The sequence below is a fragment of the Dipteris shenzhenensis genome, chromosome 16 (assembly GCF_047967505.1).
Source record: "Dipteris shenzhenensis isolate YYH24624 ecotype China chromosome 16, Dip_SZ_1.0, whole genome shotgun sequence".
Classification (NCBI taxonomy): Eukaryota; Viridiplantae; Streptophyta; class Polypodiopsida; order Gleicheniales; family Dipteridaceae; genus Dipteris; species Dipteris shenzhenensis.
Window position 1 is genome coordinate 31,210,575 of NC_141611.1, and position 26,759 is coordinate 31,237,333.

At 44.3% G+C, this 26,759-nt stretch overlaps 1 protein-coding gene across 1 annotated transcript; it reads left to right on the plus strand.

Annotated features, from left to right (window-relative positions):
• Positions 1-3,283: 3,283 nt before the first annotated feature.
• On the plus strand, positions 3,284-23,950 carry LSMT-L (Rubisco methyltransferase family protein). Its single transcript, XM_087387727.1, has 7 exons — positions 3,284-4,266; positions 4,359-4,387; positions 4,771-4,985; positions 5,132-5,254; positions 5,365-5,781; positions 5,928-6,140; positions 23,687-23,950. The coding sequence occupies exons 1-7, from the start codon at positions 3,785-3,787 to the stop codon at positions 23,699-23,701; spliced, it is 1,494 nt and encodes a 497-aa protein (XP_087243853.1). The 5' UTR covers positions 3,284-3,784; the 3' UTR covers positions 23,702-23,950.
• The last annotated feature ends 2,809 nt before the right edge of the window (positions 23,951-26,759 follow it).

Consider the following 26,759-nt stretch of genomic DNA (forward strand, 5'->3'; position numbering starts at 1 on the left):
AAACACTTCTCATCCTTCGAAACTTTGGAGACTGCTCTCACCCATGGCCCTCCATTGTCATATAATTTTTCTATGAGCTTAACAATATTTTCATTTCTAGAAAAGAGTTTAGCTAAAGTATTTACTTCTATGTATATATATGTGCATGTCTATATTTCCAACTAAAAGCAAAAGTGTCAAAGGTTTGAACAGTGTCTGAAAGGGAATTGAAATGTAAAGTAGAGTATTTCTGTAAAGGGATTTGGGAGAGATTTTAGTTAGAATTTTGTTAGCGTAAAGAACATGAAAATATTTCAGATTCTTTTGAATAGGAGACAACTGTGAATGCAGTAAACCATTGTTGAGAAGAGTAGTAGTGCATACCTCAAGTGAACCAGAAGGGGCAATCTGCAAAATCGAAGAGCCGAAGTAGATCAGTGTTTATCCCAATCAATGGAGTAGTGTAGATCATCGTCATCAAGTGCTTCAACTTTGGGAACTGAAGCAGTGGAGGAGGTCAGCAAGGAGTTTTTAACCAGAGAAGCTTGTGAAAGATTATAATCTCAGGAGCAAGAGGGGATGTCTTCTAAAGTTTGGGGTATACTTGGAAGGGGAACTGTGTCTGCGTTTGAGAGAGAGGCTATTTTTAGAAGAGGAGGGAAGGGAGAGAATGCTGAGAGCAAGAGAAGGTTCGGGAAGGTTTTGGAAGGAGGAGGGGAAGGTAAAGTCAACGGAGGATGCAAGGGACTTGGTTGTTTCAATGAGTATGACTCTGAAATGATAAAAGGTGATAAGGGAGAAAATGACTTCCTTTGGTAACTGAGAAGTCCAATTGAGAAAGACAAAGAACTTACCTTGAAGGGAGTCCAGAGGAAAGAATATGTCTAAGTGATTTAGCATATACCATAAGACATGGTCAAGCCACAAAATGGAGGATTTACAGGAGAGATTGGTCTTCTTGATAAGGCAGGTACATTTAATGTAAGGACGAAACACATTCCATCAGTTTTGAACATAGTAATTGTCATCTTTGTTGAGAAGCCAGAGTCCTGTCGGTTGGAGCCTTTGGAGCAAAAAAATATCTCCTTAGTGAGACCACACTTGGACTGATCAATGGTTTTAAGAAAGAAGGGAATGTTGAGGAAGTAATTGGAATTCAAATGCTAATGACTGCAATGTCATCTTAAGTAGAACTAAATAATAGCAAAATATATGAGATTACTCTTCCAAGTTGTAGATTGTAATGACACCTTTATAATTTGTAAATGAAAATGCATATAAGTAGTTAAAAATTCCCTCCACTCTATATCCTTTATTCATTGAGGCATTGCATGAAAATATCATAAAAATACGATATCCATTCAAAAAATACAATAGAAAGCAATCCTAAGAATCACATGATGCAATGCCCTCTCAAGGAAATGAATGAACCCTCTAAAGCTTCAATAGTAATATGTATCATCTAGGGTTAGAGGTTTGTCTTTGTTAGGTTTCTTCATAGCATACATCTCATGATTCCAATCGCCATATGTATTGAAATATACATGCTAGGAGTAGCGCCCTAGGCTTTTCTACGTCATTTGTTTGCGTGTATGTATAGTGCCGGAGAAGTGTTTGTACTAGCAGTAATAGCACCTACGTTTTCCCTGTCCCTGCATTTCTAGAAAGGAATAGTTTGATTTTGGTTTTTGGTTTGTTTCTTTTCTTCAGTGCAATGTCATCGAGGAGCAAACGTTGTTGGCGATTTAATTTTTGAATTAGTTCTTGGTACTCTGTGTCTTCCGTTATTTTGTATGTTTTGTGCATGGGTTTGGCAGGTGTTTGTTGCTTTTGAGGCAACTGCATATCCAATGCTAGATCATATCATTGCGGTGTCTGTTGTTGGTTTGTTGAACACGATGATGTATCTAATATACTGCTGCTATTGTTTTCGCTCATTGGTAGTATGGTTTGATTAAATTTTGCTTTGTTGTTTTCTATTATCGTGTTGTTTTGCTTGTAAAAGTCATGCTAGTTAGTGATTGTTTTATTCAGGTGGTGCTTCTTACATGTGAAAGGTCGATATAGTAAGCAAAGCTCTCTGTAGTGGTTTTTAGGATTCTTGCTATGATTGTAGTTGTTGAAGTGTATTATTATTGGCTTTCGCTTTCTTCTTATTTTTTGTGCAGTTGTTGCAGAACTCTACAAGGCAAATGTCGTTCATGTTGCATGGTCTTTTCTTGTACTTTGTGATAATGTCGTCACAGAACACGTTTGTGTCGATTAATTGCATCCTTTCTAGTTGATCTCTTCTTTTCAGTAGGAGCGTTCGTTCATTTGGTTGGCTTGTGTTGATGTACGTGAACTATCTAGTGCTACTTGTAAGTGGTAGGGAGAGTGCAATATAAACTACTTGTTGAGTGCTAATGTGTTGTGTATTGAGTATTGCATTTCCCATTCTTTGTACTCTTTCATTTGCTGGGACGCCCATTTGAATACATTGTGTCAAGGCGTTGTTCACTACAGTAGCAGTTGCTTTGTCCACTTTCACCATGTATGATGTACAATAAGATGTTGCTCCATAAGTTACCCCTTCGATGATCCAATAGATACACTTCACCGCCATACACCTTTCGCAATTGGAAACAATACCTGTATAGGTCGATCGACGTTGGTAGGACAAAAGCTTTTCAAACACTTGTACCTTTGTCACCTCCATCGCCTAAACGTCGAATACAATTCGACATGCATTGAACGCTGCTGGCTTATCCAACCAAAGCTAGACATCTGCAATTGCACGTAGACTCAAGAACCACAAGCATGTAGATGCTCACGGGCTCATCATCGGATCCACAGTGTCTCCTCTCCATGAAGGGCTATGAAGCGGTTGGAACAGCGATGCCATGCATAGTCGTCGGATTTGGTTTCTTCTGGTCCTTTCTGGATGATGAAAGGTCATAGAACTCGCATTTGCACGTCTCTTGTTGATTTGAGAGGGTGCATGCATGCAGGTTGCTAGTCGATTGGTCCAGAACTCGCTGTCAGACGTGGCAGTTATTCCAACATGCACACATGGCAGAGGCTCCAATACGGGTCATCATAGACCACAATACTTTGACCATGAATATGTGGCTTACAATTATAGGTCACCATATCGCGGGGCAGTTAGAACTTAGTCGAGGACACGTGCCAACAATCACCCAATCCACTATCGCCACGCGCCCAAGCCAGATATAGAAATTTATCATCTTGAAAGGGCCCAACCGATCACTATAGCGTCCCCGGGGCAGGCCAAAAATGTTTTAAGTGAAGCTGTGGAAGCAAATGCCTTAAACCCATGGATATGATGAAGTGCTAGGGTTTATCAAAACAGTTCATCCACCCTCGTAACTGTCTGTCTGATCTTGCTCTCTGGAAGTGTTGGTCATTCTCAGGCTTGCTTGAGTCCGGGGCACGAGAAGGAGCAGCAGCTCGACGAGGAGGAGGAGGAGGAGGTGGAGGAGGAGTGCCGGGCAGGAAGAGGAGGAGGTGGTGGTGGTGGTTGCTTCGTCAACGTTCGAGCTAGAGGACTTAGTTTGGAGCTTCGCCAATAGTTGCTGCAGGACTAAACAGACTTGGTGTTGGGTCGTAGCTTCACAGCTCGAGGCAGACGTCCGTTCTGGTTCTTGTCTTGCTGCAGCACTTAGTGTTGGAGTTTCGCGAATCGTTGGCGCTACACACTTGACGGATTCTCCGGAGCTCTGGTACGAGCCGCAGTGTTTGATGCCAAGGGCAGTTTGCAGCTGACGCACAAGTTCTATGTCCCGCTTTTGATCCTTCTTCAGCCATGGCCAGCGTGCTCTTCACCCTCCCATCTTATTGCTCCAATCGCCCACATTTCTTTGGCCCCCCCTCCTCTCTTGCCAGCGGCGTGCAGTGCGCGCATTGCGTTCTTCGTCCTGTGTTGGCTACTAGTAGCGTACAAACTTCTGAGGCTCAAACAAAACTCAATGAGCTCTGGTCATATCTCACTGGCAAGGAGATTGTGCCCAAGTCTGGTTCAATTGTGAAGCCCGAGATGGGTAAACTTGGTGCGTGTCTTGTCGCGCAGCGTCCGATAGGGCAGTGGGCGGAGGTGGTAAGCGTGCCCCAGGAGGTCTGGATTAATGTAGCTACTGTGAAGACTTCTGAAATCGGGAAGTATTGCGAGGGTTTGCGGCCATGGGTAGCTATTGCCGTCTTTCTTTTATTCGAAAAGGCCAAGGGGAACTCCAGGTGGCGATGGTATATCGACACTCTCCCAGAGAACCTGGAATCTCCGTTGTTTTGGTAAGAATATAACGTACATAACGACAGATGTCTTTCCACGATGGCTTAATAAGCTATACAAGTTTTCTTAAAATTCCTTTTGCCTGCTTCAGGTCTGAGGAAGAGTTGGCCGAACTCCAAGGTGCGTATTTGAATGTATTCTGCTACACAGAACGGTGAATGGCAAAATTTTTACATTGCCAATCAAACGATTACAGCAAAAATCGCTTTAGCAACCTTTTGTACTTGGTAGCAGTTGAAAGATCAGCTCGCTCTTTTTGTAATAGGCTAAAAGGGCTGTGCAATCAGTGTACTGCAGCAATGTCTCCCTGCGAAATTGTAGTGTATGCGAGCTTTGTGTCTTTTTCATTCTGTTAGAGGAACTATGCACTGACAGTGTACACGTTCTTTGTTCAAACGTGTGCACTCTACATACTTTAAGCTTTTATGTGAAGTTTCCTTGCGCACTTGTTGCAAATTTTCTCCAGAAATGGGTGTATTAATTTGGATCACTGCAAAATACAGGCACACAGTTGCTTGGATCAGTCCAAAGCTACCGGGAATACGTGGATAGTGAGTATAAGATGTTGCTAGAAGAAGTAATACTTCCAAATTCTCAGATTTTTGACCGATCTGTTTTTACACCGGAGGCTTTCTTGTGGGCATTTGGTATATTGCGCTCTCGAACATTCCCCCCTCTTACCGGGGATGATCTAGCCTTGGTTCCTCTAGCAGACCTTGTAATGACTTGAGCCTCATGTCCATGTTTTTGGCATCCTTGCAATGCTTTTCATTTGCTGTTAGGTGCTGGGGTACAATTACAAATTGCTTGATATGAGGACTGTTTGTGCATACCTCTGGTGACATTGTTCTTGGTGTTTAATAGGTGAATCATGGTATGGCTTTGAACACGGATGGACCAACATGGGAAAAAAGGAGTTCTGGTCTTTTTAATAAGCAAGAAGTCATAACAGTGCGTACTTCAATTGCTGTTAAACTTGGAAATCAGGTGTGGAAAATTTAAACTTACACTATACATGAATATTAATAAATGGTGAACTATACCAATTTGCATTCTGACAGCTCAAATTGCAAGTCGGCATCATATATGGAGTGCAGGTGCTCATGCAGTATGGGAAAAAGAAGAATAATGCACAGCTAGCCTTGGATTATGGCTTTGTAGAACGCAGTCCAATGATTACTGCCATCCGAGATGGTTATACACTGACATTGGCTATATCAGAGTCGGATCGCTTTTATGATGATAAAGTCGACATTGCTGAGCAAAATGGGTTGAATGCAACTGCATATTTTGATCTCATAACTGGGAAAGGTCCTCCTGAGAACATGCTTGCTTTCCTTCGGCTTATAGCACTCAGTGGCTCAGATGCCTTCTTACTTGAAGCCCTTTTCAGGAACACTGTGTGGGAACATCTGAAGTTGCCTGTGAGCCGAGAAAATGAAGCTGCAGTATGCAAGGCATTCTTGGATGGTTGCCACTCTGCTCAAGCTGGGTACCCTGTCTCCATTGCTGATGTAGGGATCTCATTCTCTCTTCAAAACTTTCAGTAAACTCAGAGCTGCTATATATATATGGAACGTGATGCTTTTCTTCTCAAAGATTACGTAAAATATCGGTTGGAATTTGTGTCCCTAATTTCCCAAGGTCTTGGGAATTGCAGGATAAGAAAACACTGAGGGCAGATAATCCCGTGAAATTGAGCCGCAGATTGGAAATGGCGGTCGTAGTCAGGCAAGGGGAGAAAGTAGTTTTGGAGGAGATGCGGGTATGGTTTGAGAAGCAAATGGCAAGTCTTGACCAGATTGAATACTATGCAGAAAGGAGGCTACGTAATCTCGGTATTCTTGATGAGAAAGGCAGTATGACTCCCTGGGTATGTGTATGAGACATTTACTTGGTAGAGCTGAAATTTTGTATATCTGTGATTCTTCTTTAAAGTTCTATGCTTTGGATATGGCCAGGACCCCTATACCTGGATGTTTCATTATTCTCTACTGCACAAGCTCTTGCCGTTACCCCGCCCCCTCCCCTCCCCTTTCCCGCGAATCCGCGCCAAAGAGAGAAAACCCACTCCATATTGATGCCCCTTGCCAACATATGCTCCCTGTATGCTTACATATGTAATAGTCAATAGATCCCAGAGAGGAGTTCATAAAGACCTATTAAAATAAGGAAGGTTAGGCCTGAACAGTTCATGTTGGACTCTCATGGTGTAGCCCCATCATGAGAATTGTCCGTGAGCCCTAGCAGGGCTGGAGTGACTGACTGAAAGAGCCCTTATATAGGGTCACAGGTTGGGCCCTGAATGGCGCCATATTAAAAGTTAATAATTTCCTGATCTGGGTTGGCAGATGCACAGAGGTGGCCTACAAACCTGGTCAGGGGTTGGGCAGTTGGCCAGAAACAGGGAGGGGGTAGTCATCCTATCTCCACCTGTAAGAGCATAGAAGGCAGTCAATCACTTGTAGGCCTCCCAGCAGCCACACAAACCTGAATGGCGCCATATTAAAAGTTAATAATTTCCTGATCTGGGTTGGCAGATGCACAGAGGTGGCCTACAGACCTGGTCAGGGGTTGGGCAGTTGGCCAGAAACAGGGAGGGGCTAGTCATCCTATCTCCACCTGTAAGAGCATAGAAGGGAGTCAATCACTTGTAGGCCTCCCAGCAGCCACACAAACCTTCAGCAAAGAGCACGTGACAGGAAGAGCACTAAATCTTCTACTAATATTCTTGCTGTTTAGGAGTAGCCTTTGCTGCTTGATGGTTTCAGCTTATACCAGTCAGCTAATTCATCCTCATTGCAGTATTTTATGGAAAGGAGAGGGGAGGAGGAATATGTTGATATATGGTATTCTTCCGAGGTCATGCTACCTCGGCTAGAGCGTAACACTACAAGTCTTGCCAGGTAACGGAGCATCAATTTTACTCTCCCTGAGAGTCTGTAACAACCAGTTTGGGACTGTTTTTGTTGCATGTATGTCTGCAATTTCTTGCTGCACCACCTGTTCCACTGCCTGTGGAGGGGGCAAGACATCCTGTGGCGGAACTAAAGCATCTGGAGGTGGCTGTAAATTCTGATTTGCATCAGAAATATCAGCAGGGGAACCCAAGGCAATGGGTAGTAACCCCTCAAAGACATCCTCTGAAGAAGAAGGCATTTGAAATTCAGCCTGAGTGTGAGCTGAATTTTTTGCAAATATCACATCTCTACTGACTATGATCTTGCGTGTAGCAGGATTGTTGAGACAGTACCCCTTGCTTTCTGCACGTGAGTGTGTACTTTGAGATGTTTCAGTTTCTTAAAGATAAAACGCCTTGCTCAAATTTAGCTTCATTTTTGGGATAATGATAGAACAATCCACAATCTCTGGATGACAGGTAAGTGTCTTGATGCTTATGTGCAATACTTCATAGATTTGATGTAAACTACTCGGTGCTTTCTATCCATTCAGACAACGGATTTTGCAGAGGCGTTTGAATGAGATGATTGCGAGTTGCCAAACACATATACTTGAACTTAAGAGTTTGCAATTAAGCTGGAATTAAGACTTATACAGCTTAAACACAAAGTCACATCATTGGAAAATGCAATATGATTGAGGGGCCAAGACCGCCCCCCCCCCCCCCTTATCCAGGCTCACTTTATTCTTGAAAATGGAGATACAAGACCAAGGTGCAATGCACCTTCCAAACTGATGAACTCAGTGAAAACCTAGGACCTAGATACAAGACTCAAGAGAATATGTGCAAGGTAGACAACAAAAAGGAGGACTTCAACTCAGGTTTCAACTCTTGGCTTGCCCAATCCACAAGGAAGAAGCCTGAAACAATCACCACTTACATCCAATATTAGAGACAAGCACCAGTTTCTAGAAAGATAGTAGAAACAACATGAAATAGTGCTGTAAATGAGATAAACTTGACAATACAGGCTCCCTTCGTGACTTGACCCTTTTGTAGATGAAGTCCTTGATGTCTCTGAAGCTACCTTGGGTGAGGAGAGTGTGGAAATGGGACTGGAATGAGAACAGCGTAGAAAAACATCCTGTAGGCTAGAGAGAGAGATCTTTTATGGAGTGATAGCTGTAGAGAGAGAGTGCCGATGCTGATCCCAAGGGAGGGGTGATCCCAAGGGAGGGGATGTAAGAGAGGAGCTGCTGTTGTTCCTGAGGTGCACAGAAAGGCAGATTTCTGCAAGGGAAATGGGCTGGAACAGTAGAGAGAGAAATTCTGCAGTAGAAAGAGAAAGACTGCAGCAGGAGAGAGAAAGGGGCTGTGGCTGCTCCAGGCTAGGAGAAGGAGAGAGGATGCTGCTGTTGTTCCAGAAGAGCTGGGAGGGGGCAGATTTCTGGAGAGGAAGTGCTGGAATTGTAGAGAGAGAATGTGCTGCTGTAGAGAGAGAAAGTGCTGCTAAGGTGAGAGAATGGCCTAGGGAGAAGCTGGCTGCACCCAAGGAGCTGGAGAGGTTCTACTGCATCAACCAAAAGGAGAGAGAAGAAAAGTGACGAATTTTCATGTGAGGAATGAAGGGGAGAGGCCTTCTTTTATAGGCTCAGCCCCCCCCCCTCTTAGGTCTAGAGTGGAAGGTGGACACTTGTCCCAGATTTTTGGTGGGCTGCAGTCCCAAAGAGGACAGCCCACAACCTGCCCCAAATCTACCAGATTTGGGGCCAAACACTTGGCCTGCATGCCCTGCCACTTGCCATGCATCCTGCCACGTGTGGGACAGGTGGACTGACCTGCCAGCTCAGATTCCATGTGGCAGTCTGCCACGTGTCAGTTGCCACGTGTCACTCCAAAAAACCCTAAAATTTCAAAGTTGTCAGAATTCAATTTTGATCGCACCCACGGGTTCCTAACAGCTTAGACTATCTATTGACGTACTCTAAGCTCATAATTGAGCCATGCTGAGCTCATTTGTTTGTCGTCTTATCTTGTGTCTCCATTACTGTTGGCAGGCCCACACCCAAAGCTCAGGGAACATTCTCTTGAATGGTTCCTAGGTCGGTATGCAATCTGTGCATTTGATTGGTCCCATGTTTGGGTACTCAGGTGGGGTGTGGTTTCCAGATGTCCCCCTCAAAGAGAGGCCATCACTCTTGTGGGTCACTAATGCCCATAACCCCAAGCAAGGGGGTCCACCCTCAAATGCTAGACCTAGTCCCCATTGTCCGTAACTGAACAGTAGGAAAACATTTCATTTCTTGATAAGCATACTATTGAAAAACAAAAAGAAATAGTACCAAGCAAGTGGATACATGTTGAGGCAGGATGACATTTGATGGCTTAGATGGAAACAATGAATTTGGCACATCAGTACCAAATGTTGAATGTGGGCTTTTACCAACCGAATATCAGAATGATGTTCTTGGAATTAGATTACTTCACTTGAATATCAGAATGAAGTTCTTAGGAATTAGATTAATTCACTTGAAGATGCTATTTTACTATTGCAATATGTGATGATATGATAGTGACATAGAAGAAAGAAATAGGTGAGCTGCAGCAATCTTTTAGAAGGCGCCTGTTCGAAGAGAACGAAGTTAGGAGGAGGAGATAGGTATAGCAGAAGGGGTAAGAGAGAGGGAGAAATGGTATAAGAGAAGGGGTAAGAGAGAGGGAGTTAGGTATAGATGAAGGTGTTAGAAATGACCCAACAGAGGGTACGCACAGTGGAAGACTGATAGAATTGCCCAGGAGCTCAAACAGGGTGGTGTGGGATATGGAATCACAAACTTCTTAACTTAATGTGCATAGATGTGCAAGCCAGTAAATAGACATTGCTCAGAGACAAATATAGAAGCAACTCTTTATATTTTCGTCCGTCCACAAAGTAGGAAATGATACAATACCAAAAGGTTCTCCTTCTAGATGTCAAGCACTTCTAGATCTGTGAGCCCGCGTGCTCCACCTCGAGTGTATGTAGACTCTCTGCCCAAAGTGTTTGTGTGTGTGTATGTGTGTGAGAGAGAGAGAGAGAGAGAGAGAGAGAGAGAGAGAGAGAGTTTATTAAACGTCTTTGCAAGACCAAAGGGTCTATGAGACTCAAAGAAAACTGATACAATGAGTTGAGGGGTGGAGCCACTAAGCAGGCATCAACACCCATGATGAATACACAAAGAAAAACCGATAATCATGATTATAACTGCATCAATATATAGAGACAAACTCTCTTTGAGCTCAGACGATGGGAGCTGGCGGGGTGCCAACCCTAAGAAAGGGCGTCGCTGCGTGAGGCTGCTGTGGTGGCATAAAACATGTGATGGAACTCACGGGCTATTGACATGTGTGATTGTCACAAGCTTGTAACTTCTTCCAAGAAATAAAGAGCAATCTTAAGATTGACTTCGGTCAAAGAAAGTTGACCTGAATTAACTAGAATAAGTTTTACTTTCCTTTGCGTTGCATTGGTTAAATAACACTGTGGGGATGCCCACATGGGAGTAGGGTTAGTCTAAGAACTAGAATGCATGCATTTGGCTAGCCTCTAATGGGTGAAACTCTTGGTTATTGTTTGTGCAAGGTGTAGGACTTTGGAGAGTGCTCATTCCCCCACTTTTTAAGTGGAAAAGCACAAGACAAATGGCGTTCCAATTAATAAAGGCCCCTGTTGAGCTAAAAACATTAATGGTGCTCCACTCTATTGAGAAAAGCACCTGCTTTTGGGGGGGAAAGCTCAGAAAAGTGCCTATTTTAGGCAAGAAAGGCCGGCCTTACTTTTAGAAAGCACATGCTTTGCAGCTGGCTGGCCTAGTCTATAAAATAAGGGCCTCTAGGCTCCCAATTGTATTGAGAATTGTTCCCAACCTTTGCTCCAACGTGAGCTGCCTTGTGCGAAGAGATTTCTATTGCAATAAAAAGGGGACGGGGGGTGTTCAGCCCTTATTTATGGCCCCTAGTGCTGTCAGAGTTGTGCTTACGCAGAAGCGTTATTTTCAGTTGAATAACTTAATAAACTTAGAATTTTAAAACTTTCATAATTCCACATAAAAATACCACAACTTTAAATGCATTTACACTACATACATCCACATACCAACAAAAGATAAAAGAGATAGAGACAAGTCCACCAGCATCCGACTAGGTGAGAACGAGGCCGCTCCCCCTAATTGGGTAAACCCAATGATGCTTAGCCTCACTACAATGGGAGTACCGCACCCCTCTAGGAAATCAAGAGTTCTAGACTAAGACCTAAATAAAATAGGGCTATCCTCTTTTTCAAACTGGGGCTTAGATATACGTATGACTGAGAATCATCCAAGAAAGTAACCATTGGTAGCCCCCAGCCCGGTACCAAGTGGAGAAAGCCACATAAATGTTCTTGGTCCTCCTCCTTATCCCTTAAACACAAGAAACTCAGATTCTACCCGTTAGGGCTAGTATAGAAACCTTAGACTTTGGAAATATCAATCTTTTCAAGCATAGGCAAAACAGCGTAGTGATAAAATCAAACACCTTCACGATCAACCAAAAGCAGAACAAGTGAAAAAGAAATAGCTCAACCATCAATCACACCTTATAGACTAAAGGCTAGTTGCTAGAGAGAGAGAGAGAGAGAGAGAGAGAGAGAGAGAGAGAGAGAGAGAGAGAGAGAGAGAAGGTGTTTAGAGAGAGAGCATCTAGAGAGAAATTTGATATAGTGTTCACGGAGAGGACTGATGAGGCGAGACTAGCAAGCAAAGGGAGGAACAATCCAAGGATGTTTTAGAAGTGAGGCAAGGCCCTTAATTTATAGAAGAACTAGGGAAGAAAACACAAACTCGAAAGCTAGGGTTAGGAATAGAATAAGCGTTTACAAGAATAGGGAAAGCTTGGAGAAAAAGCCAAAAGCTAAAAAGCTAGACTCTAAATAGAATAAAGCTTAAATACTAGAAAAGCAAGAAAAGAAAATAATTTTAAATATTAACATAATTTTTATTTTATACCTCTCTACCTATACACAATAATTAATTAATCTAGGGGCCTAGGACTCAATCAACCCTAGAACTGAAACAGTTTAAATCTAGCTTCAGACAACTCATAATTCTACCAAATTGGTAGCTCTTGGAAAGCCCTAGAAACTAGATACTCATGGACTGGGTTTTTAGATCACTTCCAACTCACAAGACTATGTGATCTAGATCTGTCCTCATTGACTAAGCATCATAGCCTCACACACCAAGGCTCGCCCCCGAAGCCATTGAAGGTGTCATGAGTAGAACAACCGGGTATGGAGAACCCTTATGGATGTGCGAAGCATCATCAGTCTTGTACGGCATGTTGGTAATTTAATACGAGGTGGAGGTCGATCCAGTAAGATAGTCATTTGACTCGTAACTTCACTGGCAGGAAGTCCACCCCATGAATTAGCTTCCGACATCCTATCATTTTTACAAAAAGAAGGGCTAATTATATTACTTCGAGACAAGGAATACAAGAGACTCAACAGCAATGCTGGAGCACAGGGATAACTCCCACCTGCGAAACTACAAGCCACACAGGGCTAAGCATAAAACTGTTACAAAATGCTGTCAAAACAAAAGCCCTAGTCTGGGTCTTCTGAAAACCAGTAAACCGCAAAACCAAAAAAGCTACGGATCCCTGATGAAGTGAATCCTGGAAGTACTAGAAAGTCTTCGAGACAGTGAACCATCAACTGATATGACTCCTCTGAGTCACCATCGAGCAATCGAGGCCGACCAATAATCCTTGATGAAGTGAATCCTGGAGATACTCGTAATCCAAGCATGTATGGATCCCTCCTCCGCTGAGCTCCCGTCCATCGTGCCCGCCCGAGGGTGCCAATAGGAAGAGACCTGCCAGCATGAGCAACCACCACCTGACGGGGGGCGAGTCCGCACTCCAGTAGCCCGCTCCACGCACCTGCAGGCCTCAACCCACATGGGGAGCCTCCTGGTACGACAAGAAGAAGTAGAGCCAAAGGAGAAGGGATCCCTGAGGAAAGAGTCAAGGGCCGCCGCCCTGTGGAAAAAGAATCTTCGAGAAAAACTCTGAGTCTTGAGAAGCTTGGAGACCCAAGCAAGGAGGCCACCAGCCGACGCGACCCCTCTAGGTTGTTGTCCAAGGGCCAGGTCTTTCCAGCTCCAGTGCACCACTCGCGACTAGGAGATGCTGATGGGACGAGGGCAGCACAACCACCACCACGGAGAGGCACGAACAGGACGGCTGGGGGATGGCCATGGCCGATGTCGCCAGGGCAAAGCTGCGAGGAGAACTCTAACTCCGGAAGAGCAGGAGAGTGCAGGGCAAACCTCCTCCCGCCAAAGAAATGCCACCGGGAAGGGAGAGACGCTTCCTGAAAGATGAACCTACTGCTGCTGTGAAGGTGCAAATGTGGAGGACCGCCAGGGCAAGGGAGACGGCTGAAGCCGAAGATACTCCCCTCCGAAGAAGTGCAAGGCCCCATGCCACAAGTGGCTCGACACCTCCAAATGCCCGAACACCCCCAACCCAGACGCTTTCTACTCCACGGAGAGGGAGAAGGGTGCAAAAGACCAGCCTGGAAGACCACACTGCCACGGGAAGGAAGCCACCAACAAGCAGGCCAAGGCTGGGGATGCGCCATCCAGGAGAGGCTCAAGGCTGAACCGGAGCAGGGGGTGCAGCCAGTCAGCAGGCGGGAGCACTCAGCCAGCGGAGGGGGCTTGCAGCAAGGCGAGCAAGGCGGCGACCAAGGTGCGGGGGGAGGGCGCGGAGAGAGAAGGGTGGGAGTGGCAGGGCGGAGCCTAGGCAGCGCGAGGGGCGGGGGCAGCAGCGGGCGGGGTGAAGGTCGCGTCTGGGGGTCTCCGACATCCTATCATTGGATGTGACTAATGGATATTGAAGATCTATGGCCATGCTGAAGATAAAGAGAAAGACTGTGCTGAAGACTAACAAAAGACCATACTGAAGATGGTAAACATAGGCCATAATGTAGATGGCTACGAGTGCTATGTTCTTGTTCTCTCTCCCTCTCTCCCTCTCTCTCTCTCCTGCCCAGCTCCTCTCGTTGCCGCCGTTGCCACTCGCCTGCACCTGCGCCTCCTGTCTAGCGCCTAGCCCCTCTCGGCTCCTGTCGTCTCCTTTCCTGCTTCCGCCTAGCGTGGCTCACAACATCACATTACATAGCAGTAAAGCGGCGACCCCCAGTATCAGCTCGCGGCAGCAGCAGTAGTTCATCTTGAACCTAGGTCACGTAGGAGAGGGCAGCCCTCTTTTCGCACATCATCAGCCTAAGAGAGGTACAAAAGCAACCTATCTTTAGCCCCCAGGCTGAGCTGAGCCCTGGGCTTAGTCTGGGGTGTGAGAGATAGCAAGAGGGCCCCTGGTTATTCATAGGCCATCATGGAGCCTCAAAAGGTGAAGACCTTTGTTTCAACCCCTAAAAAAAACCCCTCCTACTCCGACATCGTAGCAACACCCAGCCCATACACATTGCATTAGAAGCGGAGGGTTGGCTCAAACCCACAGCTACAGGGATGGAAAAGCACTTATCAAAGGTTTTAAATCAAAACGCAAGGACTCTCAGTCTTAAACTGATGTAATACAAGCTGACTATCTCACCTAGTGTCACCAGGACGTGAAATTATGGGACTTTTGATTTGCGACTCTTGTAATTTGTGCGTGGCCGCCTTGAGCCTCTGGGGCGCGAGGGTTCGGCCATGTGTGCGGGACTTTGGGAATTTAAATTCCCTAGTGGGACCTTGGGAATTGTGAATGTGCGCCTAGTTGCTAGGCCATTAATTCGTAGGGCCAAAGTGTGCAATAGGGGGCCATAAGAGTGGTGCAATCAAAATTGGCTAATTTTAGCACTGGACTCCAAAAAGGACAGAGGGCCTTTCTTTTGGGCACAGGAGGCCAAATTTAGAGCAGTAAGAGAGAGAACAGAATTCACCACCTGCTAGGAGCTACCAGGAGCTGCTGGAGCCAGTTTGCCACCTGTCAACAGCTACCAGGAGCTGCCAGAGGAAATCGCCATCTACCAGGAGCTGACGGAGTCTGCCAGGGATTTGTAGGAGGAATTGCGATTTGCCCAAGAGCCTGTTGGGGAGTTTCGCAGTGGTCCAGGAGCTGTCCAGACTGATGTGATTTGCTTTCAGGATGACCAGGAGCTACTGTGGGTGTTGCAGGCTGTTTTGGAGCTGAGCAGGAGCTGCTACAGGGATTTCGGCCTGTTCTCTTGCTGCTTTTTGGGCTGTTGTTACTGGTTTTGCTGTTCTCCAGGCTTGGAAGACTTCACCTAAGCTGTTTCTTGGCCAGGCCAGAGCTGGATCTACTGTTTCTCGCTGGATTTAGGGTTTTCCAGCCCCGGTGACCTGTTTTCTGAGGATTCTTGGCAAAGGAAGGCTTCTCTTTGCCTGCTTTTGCCGTTCCTGGACTTGTTACTGGCTGGTTATTGCGTTTGGAATTGATTCCTCACGGGGAAGGTGGATTTACGCAGTGGTTCGTGGCCAAAAAAGCTCTAGGTTGATTTCGACCTGTTTTGGGATAGCGATTTGGTTTGATTGCACAAGAATCTAGCTGTGTGGGAGCTGTCTTGCAGTTGTGCAGCTGTGTCTGGCTGGTTTGCCACTTGGTTGTGCAATTGCAGTGTGGCACAAACAATGGATGTTTTTGGGGTCTCTATTGCATGCTTTGGTTGGCTGAGGACACAGGGTTGTCTAGTAATTGGATGCCATTTCACCATTTGGAGTTCAGTAGGGAATTACAGGGTGGGCTGGATGGGGAGTCTGCAAGCGTTGGTTTGCCTGAGGTGCAACTTCCTAGAGACCTTTGTAATCGGCCGATCGGCTTCAAATGAATGTTATAAATACTAAAAGGGATGCCAACGTTTGGGGCTAATCGTTGTCCTTGTATCTGAGTAGGAGCGCTCTAGCTCCCTTGTGATTTGATCCGTGGTGCATAATTATTTGTCAATTTACTATGTATGCTGTAATTAAGTGGATCCTACCACCCTTTACGTTGTTAAGGCTGGTTTCACCTAGTGTAATGTAGCTTATCTATAATAACTTTGGAAGTGGTTATAGGCACTCCCAAGAGACTCTTAGTCTATAATTGATGTTTTGTGTTTACCCTTTTGCTGTGTGTGCTTTTCTCATAGTCCCGCGAGGGCTTCTGAAGACGTTAACATGTCTTTCTTTCTTTCTTTCTCCCATCTTCTCTGTCTATAGCGATTCACCCACCAGCTTCATTGTTGAGTTTTTAACGCGCTGTCCAAAGTTTCTCGCTTTTAGATGAGGTCTATCTCCATCTGCAATTTGCTCCAGAGTGCTGCAATTCAATCTTCTAGCTAGATCCAAGCTTGTTTCCAAGGTGTGAGTTTCAGGGAGATGAGGTTGTGGTGTGATCAAGGTTTCAGTGTTATCAGAGCATAGCCATGCCACTTTCCTTGGTGGCAATGATTCAAAGAATTACCCATTTGAGCAACGCCAACAATATTTTGGAAGAATCTCTAGCCCAAAATAGAGTTTGTCGACATCAAGATCTATAGCAGGAGCACCTAATTTGGTCGCAATTCAGTTCGGGCTTGTTGGCTTTCATATACTATATTTTCTATCTTTTTGGGACCAAATCTTGGACTATTGGTTGCAGTATACATCCAAAAGCCATTCCCACCCTTACCTCATCGTACATTGTGCCAACTCCTGTCTTCACTCGTAATCGTTTATATTCTTGAGAGGAGTGGGGTTTTGTAGTTGGTTGTTTTTTGCTCAGCTGTTGAAATTTATCAAAATATCTTACGCGGGTCCAGAAGCCCCAACAGCTGAAAATGTTTTGGTCTTCAGAACAACAACAATATGAATTTGTACGACAGGATATATAAAAGTCTTACAAAGGTATCTTTTTCTATCACCTTAGCAGACATGCACGTTTTTTGAATTTTCATCCAAGTGCAAATTCTTTGAATTTTCATCCAGTGATTAGCTGTTGAATTTTCATCCAAGTGCAAATTCTTTGAATTTTCGTCCAATGGTGATCAGCTGTTCAACTTATCGAAAAATATTACGCGGAAGCCCTAACAGCTAAAAATATTTTAGTCTTTAGAACAACAAAAGTCTGAACTTAGATGATTGGATATATTTTAGTCCTACAAAGGTATATTTTTCTATCACCCTAGCGGACATGCTAATTAGTCGTCAACTTTATCGAAATATCTTATGCGGGTGCAGAAGCCCCAACAACTAAAAATATTTTGGTCTTTAGAAAAAAAATAAATATGAATTTGTACGACTAGATATATTCTAGTCTTACAAAGGTATATGTTTCTATCACCTTAGCGGACATGCAAATTCTTTGAATTTTCGACCAATTGGTGATCAATGATTCAGCTTTATCGAAATATCTAACGTGGGTGCATAAGCCCCAATAGCTAAACATATTTTGGTCTTTAGAACAACAACAATTTGAATTTGTACGATTAGATATATTCTAGACGTACAAAGGGATATATGTTTTTGGCTCAGTCAAGCTTGATTTAGTTTAGGTTCAATTTTTGCTTCGCACATCAGGTTTCGTAACATCGCAGTTTAACTTCCCAACGACCCAATCAGACAAGACTTGTAGAATCTAACGATGATCTTGATGAAGACTTTGTAAAGAACAAAATCCATGAGTTGGAATTTTTAAAGAAGGTTCCTCGATTTCAGCATCTTTTCAAATGCCCACTCGCGTGTCTAAGCAAAGCCGACGCAGTTTCCCTACTCTAGTAAATTCCCGATATCGCCTCGCCCTAGTTCTAGGAAAAGAGGAGTCGTTTGCGTCCAAAAGGAAAACAAAGGAGAGGTTCTACTTCTCTACTTATCAAAGTAAGAATTTCCTTATCTTGGATGCTTGTGTAAACAAACCCCCAAGAAATGCAGCATCAAACTGTTGAAGGAATGTGACGGCTTTGTACTTGTCCTGTACTCCATTATATGTCTCAAACTTGACATGAGAACCACCATCCTTAAATTCTTCATATACATTTGATGTTGGCTGTCTCAAAGATGGCTGTATTTTTGCAGCATTCCCTTCACTAGGGAGAGCCATGCTTGGCTGAACATTAGGCATGGGAGCATGTGCTGTGGCTTGCATGCCTAGCTGCATTTCCACATTGTCATACATGGCTTGCTTTCTATGCCCAGTTGGCGGGTATTCAGGTTGCTGCCTCAAAATATGGCTGAGGTGGCTGAGCCACATTTATGGACCGCACATTATTATTTTGAGGAGTAGAAGTACCCAAACCAAGGCTTGCCATACTGTTGCACTGGCTGTACATTTTGTACATCTTTCTCAAGTGCTCTTTTGTGGGATTCCTCTCTCTTGGAAGTCACTTTCTGAGTCATTTTTGATGGTTGTCCCTCATGGGAAACTGATGCATGAGTTGCTGTCCGCCATGAGAAGCTGATGCATGTGTGTACTCACTCTTTCCGTGCTTGTGCTTTCTTGATTTCTTCTTCTTCTTGGCATTTGTTTGCACAATCTGAGCCAAGTTTTGAGTGCGCTGAGTCAAAGCAATCATAGCACTTGCAAGCTATGCATTCAACAGTAGCATCATCTGACTCACTGCTAGAACTAGTATCACCGTTGAGCTGAGTTGTAGCTTCATGTGTGGCGTGCTCAAAAGGCATTTGTTGTGCTCCCTGCAGCTGTACACTAGCTGGATCATTAAGGCTTTCTCGCTTTCTCCTTTGAGGAGTTGTGGGGCTCTCTTGCTCATGGGTACTCACCATGTTTATGGCTGTAATATTCAGCTATCAAAAAGTGCAGCAAAGATATCTTTCCACCAAACTACCGAGGCCCACATCTTGAGGAAGAATGTGTGGTATCTCGGCAATGGAACCAATGAAACCGGCCTCTAATTACTCAGAGGGCAGTGGAACTAAACCTTTAATCACTTCAGCACTTATTTACAGCTCACAAAGCATATATCACAACCATTAACCATTGCATGATCACCATTTGGCATTTACCCATTTGTTCACAAACAAAACCACTGAAAAAGGGATGGAGGCTAGAATGCCCTTGCTCAACAAACATAGACAAGTGCACTTGATTGGCCCCAAACACTGTGGCGCCCCTTTCGGTATTTCTTTATATTTCACAGTGAAATGATTACAAGTTGCATTTGGGAGACCCTCCCTGCAACTGAGCACGCAGCCTCAATTCATTGAGTCTTTGCAAGGCTTTCAAGCATAGAACACCATCACATAAAAGTGCACTTAACCCATAGGCTCAATCCAAAGGCATTCTCTTTTCCGAGTGCAATTCCATTGGCTGTCCACATGCAATCACACTGCACCCTAGTTGCACTCTCTTTGAGTGGTTTCCAGATAGCATTCACAAAGCTTTTCAAAGCTCCAAAATAAAATCAGCAAAGTACCCAACCAAAGAATGACTCATGTAGCAGTGCCTGGGCACCTGTGAACCCAGAAAGAGGTGGCACACGAGACCAACCAATAGCTTATGGCAAAAAGAAATTGCAGTAGCAAAATCACAACTCACCAAGCCCTAAAAACTCGAACCAAGTCCTCAATCGCCAAGAAGACATAGTAGCCAATGCCCAATTGCATTCTCAGCCAAAGAGGAGTGGAAAGGCATGAAGAAAGAGCATTTACAAGAGCCGACCAGCAAGAATTCCACTTAAAAATGTGAAAAGAAGCACTTTTGTCGCGAAGAAGTGGGAGTTCTTGGGCTCAAAAGAAGCGTGCTTCAGAGAGGAATGCATCAAGAAGGTTTTGGAGGAGTTTCATTCTCGGAAAGTCCTCCAAAACTGAGAAAAACCAGTCAACCAGCGCGTGGGACCACTCGAAATTCAACAGAAAGCTATAGCTTTGCAAGAGGAGAGGCCCAGGAGGCTGTAGAAGCAAAAAGGTCCATAAAAGGCCACTTTTGCAAATTCGACCTGCAAAAGAACTGCTCAGCTCTGCCTGTTCTACCAAACGCACGGAGGGAAAAGCATATCACTGCGAAGGGGAAGCAGAGGGGAAGCCATCAGGCCAAACGGAAGTCGAGGAATCCAAACGGGTGAGGAGTTATAAAGAAAAACGGAATTCAGCTGAAGGAGACTGAAAAACCAGTCCAAAATCTCAATAAAGGGAGAAGATGAGAGAGAGAACCACACATGTGAAGTTTAGAGGCCTAGGAAGATCCAAGAATGACAAAGGAGCATGTAGAAGGCACTAGAGCCACCTGGAACTCTAGGGGGGCCACTGAACGTACATGGCCCTCTAGGGAGCCCATTAAAAATGCCACATCATCATTTTGCAACAACCACTCTTTTAATTCCTTGGAATGCCTTTGGGTATTTCCTAATGAACACATTGATGTAACAGTTTCTCTCCCTTAAGAAGAGTCGATGCATGCGGTCATTTACAACAATATAGACATTTCTTGTTGGAAAGGTCACCTCCCCATTTGTAAGCCCCCAAATGAGGAGAGCGTGGGGGAGGGAGACCTAGGGCAAGGTATGCCCAGAGAAAGGGGACAGCCACTGTACGGATCAGTACGGGCTGCTGCAGGGCAGTGTACGGAAGGTGTGCAGGGTGGGCCAAGGTCCGGACAAGGGCTGAACAGAGGTGGAACAGTAGCAGCATGGAGTCGCACTGTTGCAGCAGGTATTGGGCAGGTCTATGGCCTGCAAGTAGGGCTGGCAGATGGCGGGGTAAGCAGTTCAAAGGGGCTGGGCCCTGCATGGAACAAAGTGCCAACAAAGGGCCCTAAATAGGGCTGGATAGGCAGCCAACCAGCCAACCAACTGGTCGGTTGGTTAGGGCTGCTACAGACCAGCCAGTCGGCCCAATTAGGGATGGCTGGTCGGTTGGTTTTGGAGGGCCTTGTGTCCTATATAAGGAGGGCCTTTGTGCCCTCATAACTCATTTCTCTGGAGCAGCCAACCACCAGCAGATTGAAGCAGCAGGAGGACCTTCCTTGGGCCTACATCCAGGAGGTGAAGGAGGCACATAGAAGCTGCAGACAAAGCTAAGAAAGGGCTGCCTACCTAGGCTGATCCACAGGCAGTAAGGTAGAGAGAACCATTCTGGATGGAGAGTCTACAGACGCTCGAGGTGGAGCGCGGGCTTGAGTCTAGAGATAGCCAGCAGATAGGAGAAGTATTTTGTGGTAAGATCAGAGGACCACACCATTGGAGGGACTTTGGATCTATCTCTTTTGTATTGTGTCCATAGCTTTGGATGGAAATATATGATTTTGGTGGTTTCTCTATGTGGCTGGTTCATTGTCTATTGATGAGTCTGCACATCTATTTTATGCACATAAGGTAAGAAGTTTGTGATTCCATACCCCACATCACACTGTGTGAGCTCTTGGGCATTACTATTAGTCTTCCGCTGTGCGTACCCTCTGTTGAGTCATTTCTAACTATGGTATCAGAGCCCCAGTAGGAGGCTCACAGGTGTGGGAGCCTGAAGGCAGGGACCTTGCTGAAGGACGACCGTGATTCAGACGCTCTTGGGAATCGACTTCCACGACTGGAGGATTGTGCCCTTGCGAGAAGGAGGGTGACTTAGGTTCAGTCAGGTGCGTTCAGACTTTTGGTCTACTGAAAATTGAGTTTGGTTGACTTTGCTGTGTGGTATAAATAGTAGAGATGTCGACCTCTACATCCTCTGCTCTCCCTTTCTCCTCCCCGAGTTTTCTCTCATTCACTATCCCTAACTTCGGAGAGTTCGGGAAACCAAACGGGACCAACTACCCGATCTGGAAGGTGAAAATCCGGAGCCATTTAGTGGCTTGAAAGTTGTGGAAGCTGACAACGGGAGTGGAGGTGAAGCCAGAGGACATGGTGGACAGGCAAGGGGAGATAGTCATGGCAGTAGACAGAGAGGAGCTCGAAGCTTGAGAAGACAGAGATGCCCATGCCGTGGCATTAATCATAGGGACTACGGCGGACTCTGTTCTTCCACATATCCAGATGATTGAGACGTCAGTAGAGACGTGGGTCACTCTGAAGGATCTGTACGAGACGGAGAACCCCTCTCGGATTTTGCTTCTTCAGCATCAACTCTACAATCTTGATATGGAAGGAGATACGGTACATAGCCACTTGATGAAGGTCACGGTGGTGAGGGATCGGCTGGCAACAATTGGTCAGAAGACAGACTCATGCCATTTGGCCTTGATGGTACTAAGGAGACTACCTCGGAGTTTCAAGAGCTTTGTTACGACTGTGGCAGCAGGACAGAGGACCAAACCTCTGACGTTTGAGGAGTTGGGTCCATTACTGCTATAGGAGGAAGCTCAGGAGAAGCTCTATAACGACAACAAAGACGACAAGGCAATGTTGGCGAAGGATTACGCTAGCAAAGGAAAGGGCAAGCCTAACAGTGGCAAGTCCAAGAAAGACGACTCTGACGACGAGGAGACTTTGAAGAGCAAGCATAAGAAGTGCTTCTACTGTGGTACGCCAAGACATTTTGCAAAGGACTGCAGAAAGAAAAAGGCGGATCAGAAACAAAAAGGAGTTTGACTCAGATTCAAAGGGAGAGGCGAAAGCAAATGTGGTAATTAAAGAGTTGTTCCTGGTGACATCACCGAGTGTTACCGAGAGAATGTGGAGTATATGGTCTAGAGAGTGTATGCCCCAATGGAGTCCGTTCTACCCCCTTGAAGACAAATTTACCCTGAGTGCTAGGCTTGGCCCATAAACCTCAAAGTCAATACTTACCTAGCTAGATTCTCCTTTTTAAATTGTCTGTGCTTCTACTTGATTGATTGCTTGAGGACGAAGAAAAGGTGGGTTCGAACTTCTTGCCATTTTTTGTTCTCTAATACTATGGTTTTAGCATGTGTTATCACACCTGACCCAATATGGGTATCCACTGCTAGTTTCAGTGCTGACAAGGAAGGGCCTCAAATCCAAGAAGCAGCCTGAGCTCTTCAATTGGAGATTGGTTCAAGTAGACTCCGCTTGCCTGAGGAAGTATGCCATGCTGCTCAAGCAAAGCAATGATAATGCCTATCGGGTGCATAAGCCTGAATCATTGTTAGATAAACATTCCAATGAAGTTGACAAATGAAGTTTGATTAGACATTCTGTTTCAGCTCTACTTGTCCTATTGCTGTATGGAAGAGAAGAAGACTTGTTAACATCTTCAAAATACCCTTTGGGGGTATCTTACTTGCGTGGAGAGAGAGAGAGAGAGAGAGAGAGAGAGAGAGAGAGAGAGAAGGGGGGGGGCAATGACAGCCGGAGGTTCAATTTTTGAAAGATGGCTAGAGATTCATTTGTCACAAGAGAGAGAGAGAAGGGGGGGGAGCGGGGGCAATGACAGCCGGAGGCTCAATTTTTGAAAGATGGCTAGAGTTTCATTTGTCTCTTGAATAGGTGACCGACTATCTTAAAACGTTTAAAAAAAAGAATGGCAAGTTTTAGGGAATAGTCTCTATTGAAGCATGTGGCTTTTTTATCGACTTCTTCCTTTTTGGAAATAATTTTGCAGGCTATTGAAAGTTGACCAAACATAGAGTTGTTATGGTTCGGCTTACTTGTCATGCTATAAAGGAGAGTGCATGTAGTGTGTATTACCTTGGCATCGGTTATGATATGATGGTCACATCATGCCCTGTTATGAAGCTCAGTTTTATACACGAAATGTTACTATCATGCCATGTTCATGATGTTCACCATGCAGGTTGAGGATACTCTACTTTCCCATTTTATTGTTTTTCTTTCTAGCTTCATCTCTTTTTGAGGGGAAGGGGTGTATACTCACAATTTTATGACCTGAATTGCTTGCAGCCTTTGGATTGTTTGCAGCTGGCGTTTTAGGCTTCTTAGGTTTAAGAAACTGTGAAGGGAGGTGTGAAGTTCTTCATAGTTACATGTCGCAGTGCTGAATGATGCAATGGTGTTGCTTGGAGAAGCACTAGTCTGGACAGTTATCCTTTTTATTGGATTAGAAAAACCAATCTTTAGTGGTTTTTGTACATTTCTCAAAGTGTACCATGGGAAAGCTTCACTAATGCACTGATGTGCAAATGTACAATGACTCGTCTATTTGTATGTTTTCTAATTAATTTTCTTAGTATAAAAGCCTAGTATTCTAAGAAGTTGTAGATCCAATGTTCTCCTAGCTTTGTGTTGCTTTGGGCAACACTCCTCTGTGACTATATTTTGGGACCATTTGATAATTGGAAGTGTCCATGTCTAAGTTGTGCTGCCACTATTCGTGGTTCAAAATAGTTTGGTCGCTATGCCCAACCAACCGTTGCACTCCGTTTTCATCGAGAATGGTAGACCCTAGTCGTAGCTTTTAAGACAATTTTAGAATACTTTATAGGGCAATGCATGTTTAAGGAATAAATGGATATCCATTCATTATTGTATGCTCTAGAAGATGTGGGTCTATAAGGTGCCAAATGAACATGTTTGACAATGGTTTATCGTTTGGGCTCTTTAGGATATAGTATAATGACTTAACAAGACTTGTTTAGTCCAAAACTAGATAAGTATGTTCTTCTTCAACAAGTTTTTGAATATATGGCATGAGCCATGCCTCTTTGCCTGTTTTTCTTAGGAACTTGATGATGTTTTTATGAAAGATCCCTTTTGGCAAAGAGAAAGTCCCATTTATTGGAGAAGAGTAAGGTTGCAAATTATCACACAAAGGAAATTTTGCTTATGGCTAACCTCTTTGATTGGGATCTATCTATGTCTCAATTATCTGTCTCATGAACATTCTAGAAGGAGAGGAGCTAAGGGCTCTCGACCCAACCATAGGTTTGAGTACATTCACCATTTTTGAGCTTGAAGTTTAGTCCATTAGAGGAGATAAGCCCCCTTATAATTGGGCTACATATGTTGTGTATACAAAGGCTATTTGGCTTAGGTAAAACTAGTTAGTTGGAGGGGGGAGAGGGAAGGGGTGGTAACTAACCTTTGGGTTGGATCTTAGAGTCTCCCCTTACTCACACTCGAGCTTAATCACTTAACTATGGAGTGTTATAGTGTACCTATAGTCCTCGCGCATGATATTCCCTTTGCTCCCCTCAAATAATTTTCCCCCTTCATTATCGTGTCTCTAAATTACTCCACGTTATTTTCGCCCCTCCCCCTTCAATCAAGTCTTGCTTTTTTTAGATTGGCTATCACCTCCTTTTCACCCTCCGAAGTATTGCTGAGGATGCCCCTTTTGTTGCGAGGGGACAACCCCTTTAGAGGTTTTTTCACATTTATAGCCCATTTATAGGAAATGATAAAATGTAGGTAGGTTAGGCAGGATTGACCTTTTCATTTTCATCTTACACATCCTTGTGCTTTGCTATCTATTTTCCAATGTTGGAAACATTATACCTTTTGTAAGACTAGAATATGTCTAATCATACAAATTTAGATTTTTTTGTTGTTCTCAAGACCATAAATCTACACACAAAATGAAAGAGAAGAAAAAAGAGGTAAACAAAAGCTTTTATGAAAAATAAAAGGAAGACATACTTAGCAAGCAAAGCAACACTTATGTCGTCATCAATGCCCAAGCAGAAGTATGTTGGGTTTTCTAAAGACCTGGGGAGTCTCTTGGGGAAACCTAGTGCGTACTAAAAAATGTCAAATAAACAAAAGAGAGAAAACAAGAAATAAAGAAAAAAGGAAGGTGACAAAGCAAAAATAAGCAAGCAAGTCAAGAAACAAAATCTTTCAAAAAAATAGGAACAAAATCTCTCTCTTATTTAAAACATAAAATAAAAAGCTAAATGTATCCTTTACACTTATGTATCGCATCTTACAAAGAGGCATGTGAGTTGTATTTGCCATTGCATTGTGGGTTTGTGGCAAGGTGACACCAAAAATAAGCAAGCAAGTCGAGAAACAAAATCTTCCAAAAAAATAGATCTCTCTCTCTCTCTCTCTCTCATTTAAAACATAACATAAAAAGCTAAATGTATCCTTTACACTTATGTATCGCTTCTTACAAAGAGGCATATGAGTTGTATTTGCCATTGCATTGTGGGTTTGTGGCATTAGAGATGACGTTCTCATCATGGCTTCTACACGTATAAGTAAGGCCCTTGTTTGAACTCAACAATGGTGAGGATAAACAAGAGAGCACATGATGTGCTCCATAGCATTGCCCTATTGATAGAGGAGGATGCTCATGAGTTGATTTGAGAGGATTGGCCACGAGAGGGGGGGGGGGGGCGGGGGGAGTGAGAGAGATCACGCACGAACAAAATATGAGAGAGAGAGAGAGAGAGAGAGAGAGATCCAAAATTAGAATTGAAAGGCATGGGCAAGGGAAGATGTGGCAAAAAATGATTAGAGGGACACTTTTTAAAAAAGTGTCACGAGAGCACTGCTTGCAAAGCAGTGCTAATAATTATACCAAGGTTGTGGCCATGTTTCCCACTATACTTGTTAGTATGTTGTACTTGATGGGGTGTACTTGTCAGAGTATAAGGGACACCTCCTTGGTTGTAAGCCCCCAAAAGAGGAAAATAGGGGGAAAGAAGAGGGACACCCACCTTGCTTGTAAGCCTGTAAATGAGGAAAATAGGGGAAAGGAGAGGGATAAACAA